General features: G+C 44.4%; 1 protein-coding gene across 1 annotated transcript in view; it reads left to right on the plus strand.

The window, feature by feature from the left end:
• Positions 1-23,513, plus strand: part of LOC115092374 (epithelial-stromal interaction protein 1-like) — a 133,921-nt gene that overhangs the window by 5,359 nt on the left and 105,049 nt on the right. Inside the window, exons 2-4 of the mRNA XM_029603178.1 lie at positions 7,971-8,054; positions 13,620-13,693; positions 17,268-17,351. Of these exons, the coding sequence (XP_029459038.1) occupies positions 7,971-8,054; positions 13,620-13,693; positions 17,268-17,351 (242 nt within the window). The remainder of the gene's footprint in view (positions 1-7,970; positions 8,055-13,619; positions 13,694-17,267; positions 17,352-23,513) is intronic.

Genomic DNA, 23,513 nt, shown 5'->3' on the forward strand with positions numbered 1-23,513 from the left:
TGGCAGAGAGGAAGAAGATAGATATTAAATAGGGTCGGAGATAATCAAGAACCTTGAGGGACTCCTATGACAGAGTCAAATCTTGAGGATTCCTTGTTTTGGAGTTTAACTTTGTAACCTCTGTTATCGAGAAACGTTTTGAACCAGGATCGGACGGTGCCGCTGATTCCTATGGACGAAAGCTGGTTTAGGAGGATGGCGTGGTTGACCGTGTCGAACGCTGCGGAAAGGTCTAACAAGATCAATAGGAAAGAGTTTCCTTTGTCGAGGCCCATTAAGATATAATATTATATCTTACAGTTGTGGTTTGGATCATATTCTTTAGGTCAAGACGGTTGTCTATAATTACTCCCAGGTCTCTCACATGGTTGTGGGTGAGAAGGTGTTTGTGATGGATCTGAGATGGGAGGTTTTCTTGCTTGTAGGAAATGAAGAGGAGTTTAGTTTTTAGAGGCATTGAGGACCAGGTTTAGACTGTTGAGGAGATTAGTGGTGGCTTCGGCTTGTAAGCTGTTGTTCCAAAGTGCGATGGCTTTCTTAATAGATTCTGTTATGGGAATAAGAATCTGAACATCGTCTGCATAGATGTAGTGAATGAGGTTAAGACTACTTAACAGTTGGCAAAGGGGAAGGAGGAAACGGCGGGGGGGGTAACGGCAAAGCTGCTGCCAGGGGGGGCTATAAACACGCGCCGCCGGAGCGGCGGGCCAACCTGCCCCCCTGGGCCTTCCCAGCCGACACGGAGCCGGTTGCGGCGCTCCGCCGCGGAGGAAATGCGCCCTGCGGCCGTCCGGGAGGCGTTCCCCGCCCCCCCGCGAAAGGGGTGGGGGATGCGCCGAAAGCCCCCCCGGTCCCACCGAACCCGCCGCCGGGTTGAATCCTCCAGGCGGACTGCACGCACCCCACCCGTTTACCTCTTAACGGTTTCCCGCCCTTTTGAACTCGCTCTTGAAAGTTGTTTTCAACTTTCCCTTACGTACTTATTGATTTTATATATTTACTTAATTTTTTTTATTCCTGGACGGGGCCGGGGCCGTCCGGGGGGCGTTCCCCGCCCCCCCGCGAAAGGGGTGGGGGATGCGCCGAAACCACCCCCGGTCCCACCGAACCCGCCGCCGGGTTCAATCCTCCAGGCGGACTGCACGCACCCCACCCGTTTAACTCTTAACGGTTTCCCGCCCTTTGAACTCGCTCTTGAAAGTTGTTTTCAACTTTCCCTTACGTACTTATTGATTTTATATATTTACTTTATTTTTTTATTCCTGGACGGGGCCGGGGCCGCGGACTGCACGCACCTCACCCGTTTAACTCTTAACGGTTCCCGCCCCTTTTGAACTCGCTCTTGAAAGTTGTTTTCAACTTTCCCTTACGTACTTATTGATTTTATATATTTACTTTATTTTTTTATTCCTGGACGGGGCCGGGGCCGCGGACTGCACGCACCTCACCCGTTTAACTCTTAACGGTTTCCCGCCCTTTTGAACTCGCTCTTGAAAGTTGTTTTCAACTTTCCCTTACGTACTTATTGATTTTACTGCTTTACTTTATTTTTTTTTATTCCTGGACGGGGCCGGGGCCGTCCGGGAGGCGTTCCCCGCCCCCCCGCGAAAGGGGTGGGGGATGTGCCGAAACCACCCCCGGTCCCACCGAACCCGCCGCCGGGTTCAATCCTTCAGGCGGACTGCACGCACCCCACCCGTTTAACTCTTAACGGTTTCCCGCCCTTTTGAACTCGCTCTTGAAAGTTGTTTTCAACTTTCCCTTACGTACTTATTGATTTTATTGCTTTACTTTATTTTTTTATTCCTGGACGGGGCCGGGGCCGTCCGGGAGGCGTTCCCCGCCCCCCCGCGAAAGGGGTGGGGGATGCCACCCCCGGTCCCACCGAACCCGCCGCCGGGTTCAATCCTCCAGGCGGACTGCACGCACCTCACCCGTTTAACTCTTAACGGTTTCCCGCCCTTTTGAACTCGCTCTTGAAAGTTGTTTTCAACTTTCCCTTACGTACTTATTGATTTTATTTATTTATTTTATTTATTTATACCGGCATTGCATCCGCTGTAGGCTTCCCTGGTCGGTCTTGTGCATTTGAATAAACGGAGAGGAATTTGTAGGTCGATAATGGTGTGTTGGTGAATGATTTTTTATATCAAGGTGATGGATTTGTAAATGACTCTGAACTGAATTGGTAACCAGTGGAGGTCTTTTAGGACTGGGGAAATGTGGCCTCCTTTCCTAGTGTTTGTTAGTAGACGGGCTGCTGCGTTTTCAACCATTTGGAGTGGTTTCGTGTATGAGGAAGGGAGTCCAAGTAATGTAGAGTTGCAGTAGTAGAAAATGAGGGCTTGGAGGATGGTTCTGAAGTGTTTGGCGTGGAAGAGTGGTCTTATCCTTTTTTAAACTTGCAGTTTATAGAAGCAGTCTTTGGTGGTTTTATTGGGGGGCCACTACCGGCCTAACACCGTCCGCCGGCTGATCCTCCATCAGAAGGACTTGGGCCCCCGAGCGGCGCTGGGGAGCCGGTCTTCCGTATGCCACATTTCCCCGCGCCCGCCGGACAGGCGGGTATTCGGCGCTGGGCTCTTCCCTCTTCACTCGCCGTTACTGAGGGAATCCTGGTTAGTTTCTTTTCCTCCACAGCTTGTGTCCCTAGGTGGACCCTGCGGGTCGGTACGGCAAGAGCGGTATTCAACAGCAAGCAATGGGGTATGAAAATACAGACCCCTGTGTACTTACTTGGTATAGGTTTTGCTAGGAGTAAGAATTTGTTGAGGATAATGTCAGTTTCTTAATAAGATCTCATGTTTTGACTGTTGAGGAGATTAGTGATGGCTTGTAAGCTGTTGTTCCAAAGTGCGATGGCTTTGTTAATAGATTCTGTTATGGGAATAAGAATCTGAACATCGTCTGCATAGATGTAGTGAATGAGGTTGACTACTTAACAGTTGGCAAAGGGGAAGGAGGAAACGGCGGGGGGAAACGGCGAAGCTGCTGCCGGGGGGGGGGGGGGGGCAATAACACGCGCCGGAAATGGTATTTAACCTTAGATGGAGTTTACCACCCACTTTGGCCTGCATTCCCAAACAAACAGACTACGAGAAAACCCGGTCCCGGAGCGCCGGGGGCCGCTACCGGCCTAACACCGTCCGCGGGCTGAGGCTTGATGAGAAGGACTTGGGGCCCCGAGCGGCGCCAGAGAGGCGATCTTCCGTACGCCACATTTCCCGCGCCCGCCGGACGAGCGGGGATTCGGCGCTGGGCTCTTCCCTCTTCACTCGCCGTTACGGAGGGAATCCTGGTTAGTTTCTTTTCCTCCGCGGCTTGTGTCCATAGGTGGGATTGACCTCTGTCCTAGAATGATGTGCCTCTTCATCCAGGCCTAGTGTTCCTACTGGTGTTTTAAGTCCATTGCTGTGCCTGCCTGTTCATCCAGACCTTGTGTTCCCACACGTATTATTTCTGAGAGATCTTCCAATTCCTTTGTCATTTTCTGAAGTGCATAAGTAGGGTAGCTAAATGAGGAGAATATTGGAGGGGCGAAGTTCCATATTGAAAGCTGAGTAGCTTTACTTATCTAGTGAAAGTTTGAAGGATCAGGGAAGGCTTGTAAGAATAGCCAAGTTTGTTAATAGATTCTGTTATGGGAATAAGAATCTGAACATCGTCTGCATAGATGTAGTGAATGAGGTTAAGACAAGTTAACAGTTGCCAAAGGGGAAGGGAGGAAACGCCGGGAGGGGGGGCTATAACACGCGCCGCTGGAGCAGCGGGCCACCTGCCCCCCCTGGGCCTTCCCAGCCGAACCGTAGCCGGTCGCGGCGCACCGCCGCAGAGGAAATGCGCCCTGCGGGGGCCGGGGCCGTCCGGGAGGCGTTCCCCGCCCCTCCCCCACCCCCCGCGAAAGGGGTGGGGGTGGGGGATCCGCCGAAACCCCGGTCCGACCGAAACCCGCCGGGTTGAATCCTGCGGGCGGACTGCACGGACCCCACCCATTTACCTCTTTACAATTTCACGCCCTCTTGAACTCCCTCTTCAAAGTTGTTTTCAACTTTCCCTTGCGGTACTTACTTATTTATTTTATTTATTTAAGGTTTTTTTATACCGGCATTCATGAAATCGTTCACATGATGTCGCTTTACAGAAAACAGGGGTGCAAAGAAAACAACCTATAACATAAATACACGTGGTGAAGAGATGCAGTTACAATTAACTGGGGCTATGAACTGGGAGTGTAAGAAATAAAGAGGGATAGAGGAGGTTAATTATATACATGTGTAGAATATAAAAATATACAAGAGTACATTACAAATATGGCGTCCAATATATACAGCTTCTGAGCTGAGAATTTATTGATGGTGTGTGTTAGGTGCAGTTCGGGAAGGCTTGCCTGAAAAGCCATGTCTTGAGTCTTTTCCGAAAGGTTAGGAGGCAAGGTTCATTTCTGAGATCTGGGGGGATGGAGTTCCATAACGGTGGACCTGCTGTGGAAAGGGCTCAATCTCTAAAGGTGCTGTGATAAGTGGTTTTGGAGGGTGGAACAAGGAGGCATCCTCTGTAGGCTTCCCTGGTCGGTCTTGTGCATTTGTATAAACGGAGAGGAATTTGTAGGTCGATTATGGTGTGTTGGTGAAAGATTTGTATATCAAGGTGATGGATTTGTAAATGACTCTGAACTGAATTGGTAACCAGTGGAGGTCTTTTAGGACTGGGGAAATGTGGTCTCTTTCCTAGTGTTTGTTAGTAGACGGGCTGCTGCGTTTTGAACCATTTGGAGTGGTTTTGTGTATGAGGAAGGGAGTCCAAGAAATGTAGAGTTGCAGTAGTCTAATTTGGAGAAAATGAGGGCTTGGAGGATCCTGGTTAGTGTCTTTTCCTCCGCGGCTTGTGTCCCTAGCTGTGATTGAACTCTGTCCTCGAATGATGTGCCTCTTCATCCAGGCCTTGTGTCCCTAGCTGGGATCGACCTCTGTGCTCGACTGCTGCGCCTCTTCATCCCGGCCTTGTGTTCCCACAGGTGTTTTAACTCAGTTGCTGTACCCATTCTTCCGGGCCTTGTGTTCCCACAGGTGTTTTAACTCAGTGGCGGTGCCTGTTCATCCAGGCCTTGTGTTCCCACAGGTGTTTTAACTCAGTGGCTGTGCCTGTTCATCCAGGCCTTGTGTTCCCACAAGTGTTTTAACCTGGTTGCTGTGCCTGTTCATGCAGGCCTTGTGTCCCTAGCTGGAATTGACCTCTGTCCTCGAATGATGTACCTGTTCATCCAGGCCTTGTGTTCCCACACGTATTCTTATTTGTGAGAGATCCTAGGCTCCAATTCGTTTGTCATCAGCTGAAGTGCGTAAGTACAGTCTGAATTCACTAGACGCCAACGGAATTCACTAGACGCCAACGATATTCACTGGACGCCAATGTAAACACCGGGTACACACAACTCTAGGGGTGGACCCGTTCCAGGGAGTCCTTCCCTGAACAAGCATGAGGGTGGAGGTGGGCTTTACTGCACACCCACCTGACGGACCATGCCCATACCGCTGCCAATATTCTAGCATGCATCAGAAAGATGCTGGCGAGCTACCAGTGTTTTAACCTAGTTCCTGTGCCTGTTCATGCAGGCCTTGTGTCCCTAGCTGGGATTGACCTCTGTCCTCGAATGAAGTGCCTGTTCATCCAGGCCTTGTGTTCCTACTGCTGTTTTAACTCCATTGCTGTGCCTGCCTGTTCATCCAGACCTTGTATTCCCACACGTATTCTTATTTCTGAGAGATCCTCCAATTCCTTTGTCATCTGCTGAAGTGCGTAAGTACCGTCTGAATTCACTAGACGCCAACGGAATTCACTAGACGCCAACGATATTCACTGGACGCCAATGTAAACACCGGGTACACACAACTCTAGGGGTGGACCCTTTCCAGGGAGTACTTCCCTGCACAAAGGAAAGGGAACTCTCTCCTGGGCCAATTGATAAGAAAACCACAATTCTGCAGCCAAAAATAGGCTGGAAATCCTTCCCCCATTGACTTTAATGGGCGACATATGTACATATACCCAACTCATTAGATTTTTTTTATGTCCATATTGGCCGCAAGTGGGACCCACTTTCGGACATAAGAAATATGAACATAAAATTTTGCTCTGCACATCCCTAGGGGCCATTCCCCAGAACTGGCTTGTAAAACTGTCTTAGGATACCTATATTTTCCAGTCATTCACATTCCTAGAGATACCATTGTTGCGACCGTCGCTGCCCGACGTCCTCACTCCGCCCTCTTTACCTCTGTGGCAACTCCCTCCGGGTCTGATGGGCGGCTGGCTGCCGCGGCATCTCCATGCCGTCTCCCTCTGGCGTCCCTGGACCGGCTCGAGGTTGCAGATCCGCCATGTTGCCTGAAGACCTAGGGCGCGCATGCGCGCTCTGATTGAAGTACCAGCAAGGGCGCGAACCTCAGGGACGTCCCCCTGAGATGACGTCATCCGCTTCCAATATTTAAAGGTCTCTACTTCACTATCTAACTGAGTTAGCAAAAGGGATTGCTTCGGCTACACCTCCCAAGCTACTCTGCCTTTTCGGACTTACCAGAGGTACCCGCTCCTCGGGGGCCTCGCTCTTTTTCTTTGTTTCAGATTACAAATAGGAACCGGTTCTCGCTCCTCGAGGGCCCATATTCCTAGACACTCTGAAGATTCTCTACTGCTTGGAAGCTATCGCTGCTACAAACAATTGTGAGTTACCATCGCTCTCTCAGAGCTTTCCCTGGAACCAGGTACTCGCTCCTCGAGGGCCTAAACCTTTCCAGCTCCTGAGCTTCCTTGAGACCTTATGTGAGTTTTGTCATCTAGTTCTGTTCATGAATTCTGCCTACTCTGCCTACTTATTTTCTACAGTTTCTCAACAGCTCAGCCATTCTGGATCGCTGTTCCAGTACCTAAGGGACTACAGCCCTGCCGGGCATATCAGCTCACTGCTGCCACCTCTGGTGGTTTCAAAAACCTGTTTAATAAAAGAACTAATGTGTGTCTGTCTCCATACTCAAGCCTAGCCAGTGGTCCTCCCGGGGGCGTGGTCATCTGCCACCGGCCCAGGGACCCACATACAACTATATCAGATTCGTTACAGATTGCTACTTCTTAGCAAGACGATATCTGAGACACTACAAGATTGCTGACTCCTCCTCTTTTAGGAGCCATTACATCATATTGCTACTCACAGCTCCATCATAGAGCTCTCCTAACAGATTGCTACTCCTATCTGATTGCTTCTCCCATCAGATAGCGAAACCTAACAGATTGCTAACTCCACAGTCTAACTAACAGCAGATTTATATCAACCATACAGTAATTGCTTGAAACTTTAAAAAATAATTATTGAAAACCAAACTGGAGAGCACTCTGACACTTGTGTCCTGTTACAGAAGGCTGCCCTACTGCTGACAGACAAAAGATTGAGAGGACTCAACTGACTAACTGATCTGGTTGGCTGAATGCCTTATAATTAGAATTTCTTGGTGAATTATGACTGATTTTTGACCTTAGGCTCTGTCTGCTAGTGATTGACATTGCCAGTCATCCACGCTAGTGTGTTCAGGGTGCATGTTTGAGTGAAATTGATTCTACTTGCCAGCTGAGGCCATCATTTTAACAGTTTTAGACTTTATCAAGACTTTTGGACTTGATGTATTAAGGGTTTTCTCCTGCTGGGTGTTTCTGAGAATAACCTGGTGCTTTGAATATTGAATTTCATTTAGAGAGTAAACAGCTGAAAGCTTGATAATATCTAAGTATTTTCATTTAAATTGTTTTTTTTTTAATCTAGATGCCAAATGCATTAATTTAATGTACCTACTTGTTGGGTTAGAAGGGTTTAATAACTCATAACTATTATAGGCGGGAATGAATTTTCAGAGACTATATTTTATTATTATTTTATTTCATTTCTACTGTATATATTAATAATTACTTGTTTTCTATTTCAGTTGCCAGGGAAGAACTAGAGAACCTGGAGAGGTGGAAAGAACAACATAGGCCAGGTCCTATTCATCTGACTCCCAAGAAGCTGGGTAAGAGTTTACAAGGCAAAGTTGAAGCTGTGGAATGGGATCTATAGTACTGTATATATGGACCAAATTGCAACCCTTTTTTTCCAATCAACAATATGAAAAGAACCGCACTGTGCCTGTTATATATCAAGTATGAATACACACTATACAGGCCACCAACATATCTTTCCCCCGGCTCACTAATTCCCTTATATCAGAATAATAAATCACATTTTTAAAGTGAATATCAAAATTTGTTATTTATTAGATCACTATTTCTTATATAAATATTCTCCTGTAGGGATTCCAAATGGAAATATGTATTACTCCCTCCACAAACTAATTCAAGACTTGTCTTAATTTTTCATTCATACCAGCACACTCCATTCACATCTTTACCCCATTCATACACACCTTTACCCCATTCATACATACCCCATAAAACATGTACCAACACTGCCCCAAATCACAAAGTTTTTTTCTCTAAACACAAAGTCGCAATAGATATCACATCGATTCTTCACCAGAGGTAAGTATAATGAGTCACTTTGATCCAGCAAACATATGTTCAAGTCCACATGTGTCCTTGTGCTTTACTTTCCAAACTGTGTAATAAGACTTATCACTCCCAAGAGAATACTTGCTGGTCAACAGTTTTATAGTCACATGCCCCAGTTCTCCAAAAGATTGCGCGTCAAATGCAAAAAACTGCTAATTATAGTTGATGGTCACATGCTCCACTTCTCCAGAGAGACCTGCTTCACAGCACACTCGATGCCATGGCGTTTCGGCAGCCGTCCTTCCGCCTGCATCAAGGGACTCAATCCGCCTGCATCAGGGGACTCATTCACCTTAAATATCAGACTAGCTTTGAGAATTGTGCTTAAAACTGTGTGTAACCGCTGTTGTGACTGGCCGTACGTGTGAGCCTAGTCAGTAGTTCTCAGCCAGCAGGGCCTTGTAATTCCAACTTCTATTCTTATCATGCCATGGATTTATCGTTATGATACAAAATAAAGCAACACCTATCCTCTGGGATTCTTCAGAGGGGAAAAGCAAAAGCTTCAGAGCTCACAGGATTAGGATACAGACACCATTCAGTAAAAAAAAAAATCACTGTCCTCACTGGCCTGTGCTACTCAAAAATATAGAACCATTTACTGATGTACAAGATGCAGAAAAATAACATTTGAGTCTATTTTAATCCATACAGAAAATCATAGCTCGATACCATTCATAAGAACAAAAGATGAACCATGCTGGATTAGACCAAGGTCCACTGAGTCCAACATCCCGTCTCCAACATTCGCCAGTGCAGGTCTCAAGTAACCAGCAGATCCCAAAAAATAGACCTGTTTATTGCTACTCACTTTCAGGGATAGTGATGGCATTCCCGAGATTACCTGACGAATAACGTTTAATGGACTTTTCCTTCAGGAATTTGTCCAAATCACTATTTTAAACCACACTATGCTAGTTGCCTTGGCCCTATCTTCTGGCAACAGATATCTATGATTTGTTTTAAATCTGTTAGTTGCTATTATCATGGATTGTCCCCTTGTTTTAGTACCTGAAAGGGTAAATAACTGACCTTTTATTTATCCGTTCCACCCCACTCTTCATTTTATAAATTTCTATTATGTCCCCTCCCAGCCATCTCTTTTCCAAGCTGAAGAGCCCTAACCTCTTCTATATTGTCCTGAGAAGGCAATTCCAAGGCTAAGTCCTTGCACAGTTCAACAGCCCTAGGGCATGGATTTTCCAATGGGGGAGGGCCCAAGGTGTAGAGAGTGAATCTCTTCAATGATTTCAATGGATTGCTTGTAGATTACCAATAAAATACTTGAGGTCCAGATATTCTCAGAATTCTCCATGTTTCTAAATCTTCTTCTCTTTGCTGGGGCAGAAAATTCTGGTAGAGGTCTCCAAATGAACAGAACTGTTTGCTCTCATTTCTCCTCTACAGATACGTTGGGATTTTTCAGGGTGAAAGCTCCAATACAGCAGAGAGAGAACCTACCAAAGCAAAAAGGCAAAATTCTCCACTAAAATACTCATTCACTCCAACCAGAGTCACCACTAGAGATGTGAATCAGAACCGGAATCAGTTCCGATTCCGGTTCCGATTCACATCGTTAATTTTTTTTGTGCGGCCCGATCGCGGTTTTGTTTATCAGCTGCGCCCGAGCCGATAAACAAAAAAACCCACCCGACCCTTTAAAACTGTTCCCTTAGCTTTCCCCACCCTCCCAAACCCCCCCAAAACTTTTTACAAGTACCTGGTGGTCCAGTGGAAGTCCCGGGAGCGATCTCCCGCTCTCGGGGCCGTCGGCTGCCACTAATAAAAATGGCGCCGATGGCCCTTTGCCCTTACCATGTGACAGGGTATCCGTGCCATTGGCCAGGACCTGTCACATGGTAGAAGTAATGGACGGCCGGCGCCATCTTTAAAAATGGTAAGATAAGGATTTGGGGTTTAGGATAGGGCTAGGGGGGTGGGAAGGTTAGTGGAAAGTGTAGAAAGGTTAGTATAGGGGGTGGGGAAGTTCTCTCCCAGGCCACTCCTAAATTGGAGTGGACTGGGAGAGAACTGCGGGAGGCCGTGGGCATCGGCACGTGCAGGTTGCACAAATGTGCACCCCCTTGCGCGCACTGACCCCTGATTTTATAACATGCGCACATACATGTGTGTGCACCGGGTAGCACGTGTGCATTCTTTTAAAATCTACCCCTATATATATATTTAAACAGTAACACTTAATCAGGTATTCATTACATGATTCATGCAAGGTATGAAATCAAAGGCTGAGCTGAGCGTGTCTAAATTCTTTAATGCCATGTATTTGAGTGTGTTCTTATTCAGGACTTGAAACAGCTTAAGCTAGAAAAATCATGCTCTGCAACCTGTCAGGGCAGGCTTTGAAACCCTTAGATGCACAAGCATACTGTGTCGGTCAGTGTAACTTTAACCTCTTCACTGCCAAGTGCGGCTGTGAATGCTAGGTACATATTGATTGTGTGTATCATTGCAGACCATTTTCAGAACACGGTAACTCAGTCTATTTTTATGTGTATTTATGCAAACCATGTATTAATTTGTTCAGCACAATAAGGGATTTCATGGATACTTATCTCAGGAGAATCTGCTTAATTACGCTTATAAGCTGTCATGAACCGTGGCAAACGCAACATAGATAATTACATACATACATACATACATATATATGTGTATTTATGTATGTTATGCTTGTCACAATTCAAGAGAGGTAATGGGTGTATCTAAGCAGATTCTCCAGAGGTATGTAACCATGACATCCCTTATTGTGCTGAACAAATTGTATATTTGTATGGTTTGTATATTCTGAAACAATTCTTAGTAATAGTGCTCTAGGATAGGGGTGGGCAAGCAACTGAGGGTTTGGGGCAGTGGCGTAGCCAGAATTGATTTTTTGGTTGGGCACAAAGCTAACATGGGTAGGCAGGTCTGAGAGCTACAAGTTGTTTTCTTATTGATAAATAATGCCATATACTGCACCCTAGAATGGTTTTCTAAGTAATTTGTAACAGCCATTATGCATCAAGCGTGAAACTTTAAAACATTTTACCTCAATTATTTCAAGCACTTACCAGCATTAAAAATTCCTTATTAATCAGAATTTATTTTATATTTATTGCAGCTTATAAATTCTCAAGTATAGAAAACAATCAGATCCAATCATGTAATAAAACAAAATTTAATGTATTCTTTCATGAACCATCTTTGCAGAAAACCAGACATCTTCATAAATACAATAAAATATAATTAATCATCAGAACAGGTGCAGCGCAGAGCTAGGGCAATTCACATTACAACTAACATGAAAAAAAAATTCTCACCCACTCACAAACCCAGACTCCCATTCTCACCCACACATACACACATTTAAGGTCCCATTCTCACCCACACATACACACATTTAAGGTCCCATTCTCACCCACATCTACACACATTCAAGCACCCATTCTTACCCACATATTCAAGCTTCCATTTTCACCCATACACAAACCCATGCTCCTATTCTCCCCCACACACAAACCCAGGCTCCCATTCTCCCCCATATATACACACATTCAAGTTTCCATTCTCACCCACACACAAACCCAGGCTCCCATTCTCACCTACATATTCAAGCTTCCATTCTCACCCACACACAAACCCAGGCTTCTATTCTCACCCACGCATACATACATTTAAGCTCCCATTCTCACACACACACAGGCTCCCGTACACATTCAAGCCCGCGCACAGCTTCCGCTTCCTCCCCCCTCCCAAGCAGGAAGATCATTTGGCTTCTCCTCCTGCCACTGGCCTCCTGCTATCTTTGGGCTGTATGGCCCACCGATCTTCCTGCTTGGGTGGGGGGGGGAGGAAGTGGAAGCTGTGTGCGGCGCTTCTGCTCCTTCCCTCCCCAAAATAGAAAGATCGATGGGCCATACGGCCACAGAATCGCTTCCCCATGTATGCCGTGCCAGGATGCTTTTGTGGCAGGCACTGTGCTTATAAAAGAAATAAGCAGCAGGCCATACTCAGTCCTGATACAGCCTATGCCTAACCCTCTCTCTTTTTTTTCTCTATAAAGGTATCCTAGCACAATTTATAATTTCTGATACTATATAAAATGTGAATTTTAGAAACAGATGCTCTGTCTGATTTTTTAAGTTTCTTTCTTATAATCCCACTTTAGGGAGTCCTGTTGTACTTTATAACAATTCTTGCGGCTTACATTGCTTAAATTATCACTTTCTCTTTAACATTATGTACCATGTTTTTATGCCTCTAGGTAGTCTTCTCATATTGGGAGTCATTTTGTAACATTGTGCATAAGTTAGCCGACAGATAAGTGAATAAATTGCACCAATGCTCAAAGTGGATTTACACGCGTTAAGTCCGTTTTGAAAATTATCCCGGCAAAACCGTGCACCCACAAAATGCACCCTCTATTGGGTGTGCATAGTTTGCCGAGAGAATTTACGCACATACTTTTTGAAAGCAGAAAGCATGCGCATAAGTCCCAGCCCCACTGAGACTCCACCCTTGGGATGCCTCTCCCCTTGCATGGAAAAGTGCCCATGTACCGTGTGTGTGCGTGCTCAGACACTTTTCTAAAGGGCGAGATCTGTAGGGAAAGCACTACTTTTACCCGCAGAAGTACCTTTTGAAAATTACCCTCCCCCCCCTTAGTAGTATTTTTTTCTGTGTTGCAATTTACTTTTTTGTAACCCAGCTTGTGTATTATCTTAGAAATAGACAGAATATCAAATGAATACCAATATGTACAGAAATAAAGCAGAAGATGCAAGTTGTCTGCATTTTGAAATGCAGATACAAACAGGCCTCTGTCATGACGGAAATGTAGTTTGTCATGATTTGCATTTTCCTGCAGTTGGCGTTCATTTTTAAATGAACATCCCCATGCTCCTTCCTCGCTCTGTCTGAAATATTCTGCTCTTGTTTGATGTTAGGATCGCAGAGGCACGACAATACATTAATGTACTGTACATAATGTGATTTTTTTTTTTTAAATGAAAATACATTTGTTTTCCTAGGTGGAATAGAGACCGAGGCGAGTGCAAGACAAAAACAGCAAAATAATCTCAAGCAATCTAAATACCAGCAAAAGGTTAGCACACATTTATATGTCATTTCAATACAGCATTTCAAAAAATTGCTGAGCGGAAAAGATCTCCATTTATTAATAACTGGTTATCTTTTAGCTGAATTTGCAGCTGAATTAACCAGCTCGATTTTCAGCTGAATATTCAGCCATATCCAACCGGTCAAAACTTGACTGGCTAGATTTAGCATAACTCTGTGGCTTGGTTACTTGGTCAGACTTAGCTGGTTAGCACTGAAAATCATCTCTCATCGGTTTTGTTCTCTTTAAAAAAGCTCCCAAAGCAAAATAACCAAGCAGTCCCTCTTCTAACTCCCAGGGTCTCCTGATCCCCCTCTCCCTGGCATTCCCAAAAATTACTGTCCTCCGAGCCCTCATTCCTACCGACATCTGAAAAACCAATCCCTCTCTGGGTCCTTCCATAAAGGATATTGCTCCCCATGTTGCCCTAAGCCGAGCCAGCAGGATTCAGTCCTATCTCCTACTGGCTTGGCATCCAGAAGTGCTCCGACAGCAGCTTCAGTAGCAAGTCCTCCTGCTGGCTTGCCTTGGAGGAACTGGGGGTTTCTGGTGGGTGGGGATGGAGAGGGAGAAGAGAGCAACTGGGGGAGCAATATTTTTTAGATGGGGAAGGGAAAGAGGTTTGGGAGGTAAATGATCTTATGACTTTTTTTTTTAAACTTTAGGAGGGAGTGGGTCTCAGGATACATTGTTTTTGTGTTTTTTGGGCGATGGGAGGGAGAAGGGTTCAAGGGACATTGATTTTGTGTTTTTGGGTGCCAGAAAGGAGAGGAGGGCTTGGAAGACCTTGTTTTTGTTGTTCTGGGGGTTTCAGAAGATACATTATTTTTCGGATGCTGGGAGGAATGGGAGATCAGGGCTCAAGGGGCATTGTTTTTTCAGGTATCTGGGCTTGAGGGAGGGAAGTACTATTAAAACATCTAAATTTGTCTGGCCAGATTTTGCCAGTTAGCTTTCAATATTACATCCTAGGATTGCTTTCAGCTACCTTTTTTGGGGGCTAGCCAATTTTATGCAGTCTGATAATTTCGGTAGACAAATTTAGCTGGATAGAGGTGACAAATTTAAATTCACAAATAAATGAATAAGCAGACTGAGATATGAAGGAGCCAATATTTATTTTGAATTACATTTTCAGCTTAAGTGAGCAGTTGCCATCTTATTGATGGTATGAAGGTGAGATGCACATTGAAGCTACCCCTGTTTCCCTTCATATCCACAATATTTTCTAGTTCTGGTTGAGACTCTCAAGAAAGGCGTACATAACCTCTACTTAAATACATTTTCTGATTAGTCTGAATGTATTTATGATTTATTTACATTTATAAACTGCTCCTATTGAGGAGCTCAAAGCTATTACCTCTGCTTTTACTACTACCTCCATCTTACCTCTTAGGTCTATGTTTTCTAGTTGCCAGGCAACCTGCAGCTAAAGCATACATCGGCCAGAGTCTTCTCCAGGGGCAGTGGAATGTCTTTTTGATTGGAGGGGAGAGGGCACCAAGTCCCCAAGCCCCACCCCCCTCTCTCCCACTCCTCCCTCTATTTTCAGCTGCCCCCATCGCCCTCTCATGGTCTTCCTCTAATCCCCTCTTCTCCTTCCCTAACCCCTCCCTCACTCTTTTGCTCTGCCTCACCTACCTTTTTCTCTCCCCACTTAGCATCTCCCTTCCCCACAGATCAGCAGCTGGAAGAGAAAAGTGGTGGTTCCTCAGCTACATCCTCCTCCTCTTCTGCTGCCCAGCCCAGCTACTGCTTTGAAACGTTCAGCTGCATAGGGTCCCATACAGTTTGACGCACTAGGGCCCAGAGCTGCAGAGGTGGAGGATGCAGTTGACGCATTGCAACTCTCCTCTTCCTGTAGCAGAATAGCTGCTGCCTGCTGACCCAGCCCTGCAGTGATTTTGCAGAAAGGGCCAGAATTTGGTGGGGCTGTGGCCTTAGTGGCTCACCCCATTCTGACACCTATGGTCTTCTCCAAAACCTTAGCTAAAATGCAGCATGGGTATTGACCTCTGAGAAAACAAAAGCATAAGAACATCCCCCCTGGCCAGTCGGTATCACTGGAGCTGTACCTTCCCTGGCTGACTTGAATAGCCCATATTTGGCTCTGAACACAAACTCAGGGCCTCAGTTACTAAGCATTGTTCCCATAGACACGGAATGGGAGAAAAGCCTTAGTAAATCAGACCCATAAATCCTTGTATGCTATTGCTGGTCTGTCAGGCTATTTACAGGCTTTATGACTCTATGAGGCATAGACTTCAGAGCAAAGAGGTTAATATGGCTTAGTCAGATTTCATGCAGTCTGGTATGATTTTGGTCAGGGCACATTTAGTCTCATCTGAACGCATGCCACGTTTTGAACAGTTTGGAGTTAGACCTGGCTGTAATCACCTTGACTGGCATGTCTTCTGCATAGATGGGCTTTTGGCTCCAGGAAAGTCCTAATCTGTCTGACTGGCAGTTGCATTCTTTCCATAATTGTAAATCCTGTCTATGAAAGAGTTAAAACACTGGTGCAGAATTTTTAATTTAATCTTTTGATTTCACCTATAGTTCTGTAAAAGTTTTGCAACCTTATTTCCTAAAGGAGATAGCCAACAACTTGATAGAATGATGCTGGCAAAGGTGATAATCTGGTATTTGACACTGTACATTGTGTAGCTGGAGATAAGAGTTGTGCGGTCTGTGCCCCGCGAGGCTGCCATTCACCTCTTTTTCTGCTGTCTCCCTCTTGCTGTCTGAAACAAGCTCTAATTTTAATCAGTCTCTTTCGTTTTGGATGCATGATTATTTCAAATTAAATTTCTTTTGTAAACCAGTCACTTAAAGCAGCATCACCTGTTTCTTAGCTAAGAGGAATTGTGTCTACATTGACAGAGTGCTTCTAGCTGTTTTATGTAGATAGATAGATATAGATAAAAATGATAGAGAGAGAGAATACCAAGATATCAGATAATGTTAATTAATGTGATACAAGTGCTCCAATACTACAAATGCTCATTTACCCTAAGGACAAAGTACTAATGTATACTATATAAAGATATTCATTGTTTACAATAATTTCTATTCAATTAATTATTTTCACAGAGATTTTCTAACAAATACCATATCATATACTGATCTTATACGTATAAACATTTGTACATATATTCATATACATATGCACTTAAAAAACACCATACCATAACCTATACACAAATAACTACAAGTTCTCTTTGGAGTTCAGACCAGACACCGCACCAGGCAAAGTCACATTCAAATAACGCATACCTTCATCAATTTAAAAAATTGATTTAAACTATATAGATCATAAACTAATATTCCAACATATTGTATTGTGGTTATTGATAGGTGTGATTTGAGTAGGTTTTCTTTTCACCAGTAGAATTCATAAAAAAAGGACCAGGCGAGCTCAGCATTTTCCATGTGTGCTCTGCCATGTGTCCGGTATAGGTTCGTGTATTTTTTCTTAGTCAAAATTATGCTTTCCATTAAAGTGGTATCAAAACTGGAAGTTATATTGCTTTTGGTGATTTTTTCTTTTTATTTGTAGTTTAAGAGAGATGACTACCGAAGAAAAATGAAGGAAGAGGAAGAAGCTGAAATCCTTAAAATGAAAGCTATTCAAAGGGAAAAGGTATGAATTCCCTCCCCGCCCTTTAATCCCTCAGTGATCTCTGCTGCCCGCCCATCTCTGCCCGGGTGACGCTGGTGACCCTGGCTGGCTCCAAGGCTAGAGTGGAGTTAGTGGCAATTTTCAGCCAGTTCGCACTGGGCCGGCGACCCAGGAGTATTTGAACAGCAGATTCATTTGCCCTGACTTATGCCACAGTTCGAGGTTCTGAAGACAGGAGAAAAGTGCGCTGCCACATACTTTGGGCACCGCAAGCCTTTTGAAAGCTTGCAGGCTGGCACTTCCTGCTGCTGATCTTGTGACGGTACCTGGCCCTTGAGTTTGAAAAATGCTTGTGGAGCAGGGTTGAAGTTGCTGGTGGTGCTCATCCCACCTGTTGCCAAAGGAGGCCACCACCTACCTGCTGCTACTGGGAAGGGATTGGGGATAAGGGGAGGGTAAGAGGGAGAAATAAGGTCCGAGGGAGGAGGAGAAAACAAGGACATGGTTGATTGGTAGGGGCCACCACTGTATTTATTTAAAATAATTTTTCTTCCAAAATATCTACAATTCTAGGGTGATGAATTCACAATAAAAACATTTAAACAAAGCAATCCAAAAAGCATAACAGTGAGGCAGTTACCCTCCCTTCCTTTCCAGGCTGTGCCAGGCTGAAAAGAGAAAGCTATGATAACAGCATTAAAATGTGATAATATAAAAGCACTGTATATTGCTAGTATATCGGGCAGATGCCCACATATAACATCAAATGTAATTTAAAACCCCTGTGGCTATCTTAAGCCTTTAGCATAATTAAGGGTTATTCTGCTATGAGAACATTTATTCTTTTGGTTTCTGAATGTAAAGCACTGACTTATGTAAGGAGCTGCCTGTGTTTGTCTGTCGGCTGCCACCTTAAATGCAGCAGTAGTAGTAGCAGTGAAGTATACATAGAAGCCTATGTATACTTCACTGCTACTTCAGTCAAACCAGCACGCAGCCAAACTTCAGCAGCATTCAACCAGCACGCAGCCAAACCTCAGCAGCATTCAACCAGCACGCAGCCAAACTTCAGCAGCATTCAACCAGCACGCAGCCAAACTTCAGCAGCATTCAACCAGCACGCAGCCAAACCTCAGCAGCATTCAACCAGCACGCAGCCAAACTTCAGCAGCATTCAACCAGCACGCAGCCAAACTTCAGCAGCATTCAACCAGCACGCAGCCAAACTTCAGCAGCATTCAACCAGCACGCAGCCAAACCTCAGCAGCATTCAACCAGCACGCAGCCAAACTTCAGCAGCATTCAACCAGCACTCAGTCAAACCAGCAGGCAGTCAAACCAACACGCAGCCAACCAGCACGCAGCCAAACTTCAGCAGCATTCAACCAGCACTCAGTCAAACCAGCAGGCAGTCAAACCAACACGCAGCCAACCAGCACGCAGCCAAACTTCAGCAGCATTCAACCTGCACGCAGCCAAACCTGCAGGCAGTCAAACCAACACGCAGCCAACCAGCACGCAGCCAAACTTCAGTAGCATTCAACCAGCACGCAGCCAAACCTGCAGGCAGTCAAATCAACACGCAGCCAACCAGCACGCAGCCAAACTTCAGTAGCATTCAACCAGCACCAAACCAGCCCTCTACAGCATTCATTCAATGCTTATCTGACCTTTAACAGCATTCATTCAGCACCCATCCAACCCACAGCAGCATTCAAATAGCCATTCCTCTGGTATCTATAACAAGCCTTCATTCAACTGAAAATGCCCTACCGCCCACGCACCTACAAATCCCTTATACCAATCATGATTTCCCCTACCACACAGTTTCTAGGTCTCACCTTATTTACCATCTTCCTATTTAACGCACAATCACTGACCAACAAAACTTTAATACTTAACGACCTACTGCTGGACTCAACTCCGGATTTTTGCGCCATAACAGAAACATGGCTCAAACCCACTGACATCGCACTCATTAACCAACTTCCAACACAGATCTATGACTTCTTCTCTATCCCAAGACAAAAAAAAAGAGGAGGGGGTATCTTTCTAGCTGCCAAAAAATCCTTGAGGTTCACACCCTATCCTATCAACACAAACACCAAATTAGAATTAGGATTGTTCAAATCAGAAGATCTCCAAATCCTTCTAGTTTATGCCCCTCCAGGCCTGCTAGAGTCAGACACCTCTCCCATTCTAGAAACTATAACTTTACACCTTAACCTTGACTCCCCAGCTATAATCTTGGGCGACTTCAATTTACATGTTGACAAAGTTCCCCTTTCAACGAACTGCGAAGCATTCCTCACCGCAATGTCCGCAATGGGTTTCAAACAACAAATCAACAAACCCACTCACAAAGGAGGACACACACTCGACCTCTTCTTTACAAATGCCGGCATATCCCAAACTAATCAACCTGACTGTCAACAAGTCCCATGGTCAGACCACTCCTTAATCACCACCAGTTTTTCCCTACCACAACCAGATTTTAAGCCTGACTCAAGACCCGCTTTCCTCTACAGAAAAACATGTAACTCTGAACTCCTCAGCAAAGTTATAGCCCCAGAACTACCATCCATCGATGTTTCTACACCTAATTCCGCTATCCAATCATGGACCAAAATAACAAAAGAAGTAGCAAACACACTTTGCCCACTGACCACCAAAAAACAGTCTTCAAAGGCATCCAAAAGACAACCCTGGTTCAATGACGAACTGCGAAATCTCAAAAAACTACTTCGGCAGAAAGAAAGAAAATGGCGTAAAGCCCCCTCTCCAGCCTCACTTTCAGACTACAAACGCACGCTCCACCAATACAAAATCAGTACACAGAAAACAAAGAGAGACTACTATGCCCGACAGGTTCATCACATCATCTATGATTCAAAAGCTCTATTCGCCTTCGTTTCCAATCTCACCAAACCCATCACTCCTGATATACCACCCGAACTTTCTCAGACCAAAGCAGACGAACTGGCTCTTCATTTCAGTAAAAAAATCTCTGATCTCCTTAATCAATTGCCATTAACCACTAGCTCTCAAGATAACACTTACATTCTCCCCAACAAAGATATCCAACTTAACTCATTCGAACCCATCACTGTCACAGAGATACAATCGGTGCTGAAGAAAATGAAACCTTCATCACACCCGTTTGATCAAATTCCCTCCAAAATGCTACTTCTCATTCCTGATATTATATCAAAATCTCTTGCTGAAATTATAAACTGTTCCCTGTCCCAGGGTATCTACCCAGATGAGCTAAAAACAGCTTCAATCAAACCCCTCCTAAAAAAATCGAATCTAAATCCAAATGATCCCAACAACTTCCGCCCTATTTCCAACCTTCCATTCATAGCCAAAATAATGGAGAAATTGGTGAACACTCAACTTTCCAACTACTTGGAAGACCACGGAATTCTGTCTCCAAACCAATATGGCTTTCGAAAAGCTGCAAGCACAGAAACACTACTTCTTTCACTCTCAGACTTCCTCCTCTCCGGAATCGATAAAGGCAAAGCATTTTTACTAATCCTCCTTGACTTCTCGGCGGCCTTTGATACCGTCAACCATTACCTCCTGCTAAAACAACTGGCAAATATTGGAGTGACAGCTACTTCACTAACTTGGTTCAAAACCTTCCTGGAAAACAGAGGTTACAGGGTCAAAATACATAATACAGAATCCCAATATCACCCCTCCACTAGAGGGGTGCCACAAGGTTCCTCCCTGTCACCCACTCTATTTAATATATACCTTCTACCACTTTGTCAATTACTCACAAAATTAAACCTGAAACACTTCCTCTTCGCTGACGACGTACAGATTGTGATCCCTTTAAAAGAATCAATCTCGATAACAATGGAATACTGGGACAATTGCTTACTAGAAATCAAACACCTCCTCAACAGCCTAAACCTAGTCCTCAATGCGTCTAAAACGGAATATCTCCTTATAGCACCTGAAAACAACAATACACTTTCAAAGCCTCCAACACTCCTATAAACCACACATGTAAGAGATCTAGGAGCCTTCTTAGATAATCGTCTTAGCCTCAAACCATTCATTAACAGAACTACCAAAGACTGCTTCCACAAATTACATATCCTGAAAAGAATAAAGCCACTTTTCCACGCGCATGACTTTAGATCAATCCTGCAAGCAATAATCTTCTCCAAACTAGATTATTGCAATTCTCTTCTACTAGGCCTCCCAGCTTCCTACACCAAGCCTCTACAAATGGTACAGAACACAGCAGCCAGAATCCTCACAAACTCCAGGAAAATCGACCACATCTCCCCCATCCTCAAAGACCTTCATTGGTTACCGATCCACTTCAGAATTATGTATAAAACCATCATGATTATCTACAAGAACATCCATCAACACACTCAACTCGACCTACAAATCCCTTTTAAAAAACACATATCAGACAGACCCATCAGGGAACACTACAAAGAATCACTACAGGTTCCACATGCCAAAACCTACCATCATAAATCCTACAGCTCAAGAGCTCTCTCATCAGCAGGTCCAATCCTTTGGAACTCCATCCCACCGGACTTAAGATAAGAACCATGCGCTCCAACTTTTAGGAAAAGACTAAAAACTTGGCTTTTTAAAAAAGCTTTCCCAGATCTGGATTAAATTCCCCACTCATCATCAGCATAAACACAAAAGTTAGGAACTGTAAAAAAAAACAAAAAAAACCCACTAACTTCACACGCAGTCACAGCAACATTTTATTATACTGCACAACAATATCATATCTGATCATTTTGCTACACATCTATATTTTATATTTTATAATATTATACTTATTTATTAATTGATACAGCTGGTTAAAATGCTAATAGTCGTTCTACAATTCCTCCCCTTTCATTTCCAAGTTATTCGTCCATGTTTTTTGTAACTTTCTCACATCCAAAATATTGTTTTAATTTTTGTTAAGTTTCATACTATATTTGTTGTTGTATTGGGAAATGTTCTCTACTTTGTTACTCTCTGCCTTTACCCACATTGTTAATTGTAAACCGGGTTGATGTGATTCCTATCATGAAACTCGGTATATCAAAAATAATAAATAAATAAATAAATAAATAAAAAGCCTGCTTTTGTCCTCCCATGAAGCCGCCTCTTCCATGCCCCACCCCCAACATCTCCTTATGCCATGCTCTCCCCTTCCCCATCTCCTTGCACTAAATCTTTTCCCTCATTAGGTTTGGGGGCGGCACCTAACGCTGGAGAATCTGTGCCAGGCTCCTAACTTCCATCCCACTACCTAACCCCGGGAGCCCAGTTTCACAGCAAGTTTTAGCTGCTCAACTTGGATATGTTTTCAGCTAGTCCAATCTAACTAACTCCAAAGTTGCACAGTGAGATTCCCTTTAAAAACTGATTCTTCCCCGCCCCCACCAAGCAACGTGAACATTTTGGAGTGTGCTTCTGGTCGCCGCATCTCAAAAAAGATATAATTGCGATGGAGAAAGTACAGAGAAGGGCGACCAAAATTATAAGGGGAATGGAACAACTCCCCTATGAGGAAAGACTAAAGAGGTTAGGACTTTTCAGCTTGGAGAAGAGACGGCTGAGGGGGGATATGATAGAGATGTTTAAAATCATGAGATGTCTAGAACGGGTAGATGTGAATTGGTTATTTACTCTTTCGGATAGTAGAAAGACTAGGGGGCACTCCATGAAGTTAGCATGGGGCACATTTAAAACTAATCTGAGAAAGTTCTTTTTTACTCAACGCACAATTAAACTCTGGAATTTGTTGCCAGAGAATGTGGTTAGTGCAGTTAGTATAGCTGTGTTTAAAAAAAGATTGGATAAGTTCTTGGAGGAGAAGTCCATTACCTGCTATTAAGTTCACTTAGAGAATAGCCACTGCCATTAGCAATGGTAACATGGAATAGACTTAGTTTTGGGGTACTTGCCAGGTTCTTATGGCCTGGATTGGCCACTGTTGGAAACAGGATGCTGGGCTTGATGGACCCTTGGTCTGACCCAGTATGGCATTTTCTTATGTTCTTACTTTAAATAATATACTTATCCTTGGGAATGATCCAAGAATGTAATAGCTTTGTTCCTGCATTTTGATTAAATGTTTTGCCTTTAAATCCTAAAAGCTCATGCATTTCTAAAGTAGAAGCGTTTTGTGTGTGTGTGTGTGTG

This window comes from Rhinatrema bivittatum, chromosome 5 (assembly GCF_901001135.1).
Source record: "Rhinatrema bivittatum chromosome 5, aRhiBiv1.1, whole genome shotgun sequence".
NCBI lineage: Eukaryota > Metazoa > Chordata > Amphibia > Gymnophiona > Rhinatrematidae > Rhinatrema > Rhinatrema bivittatum.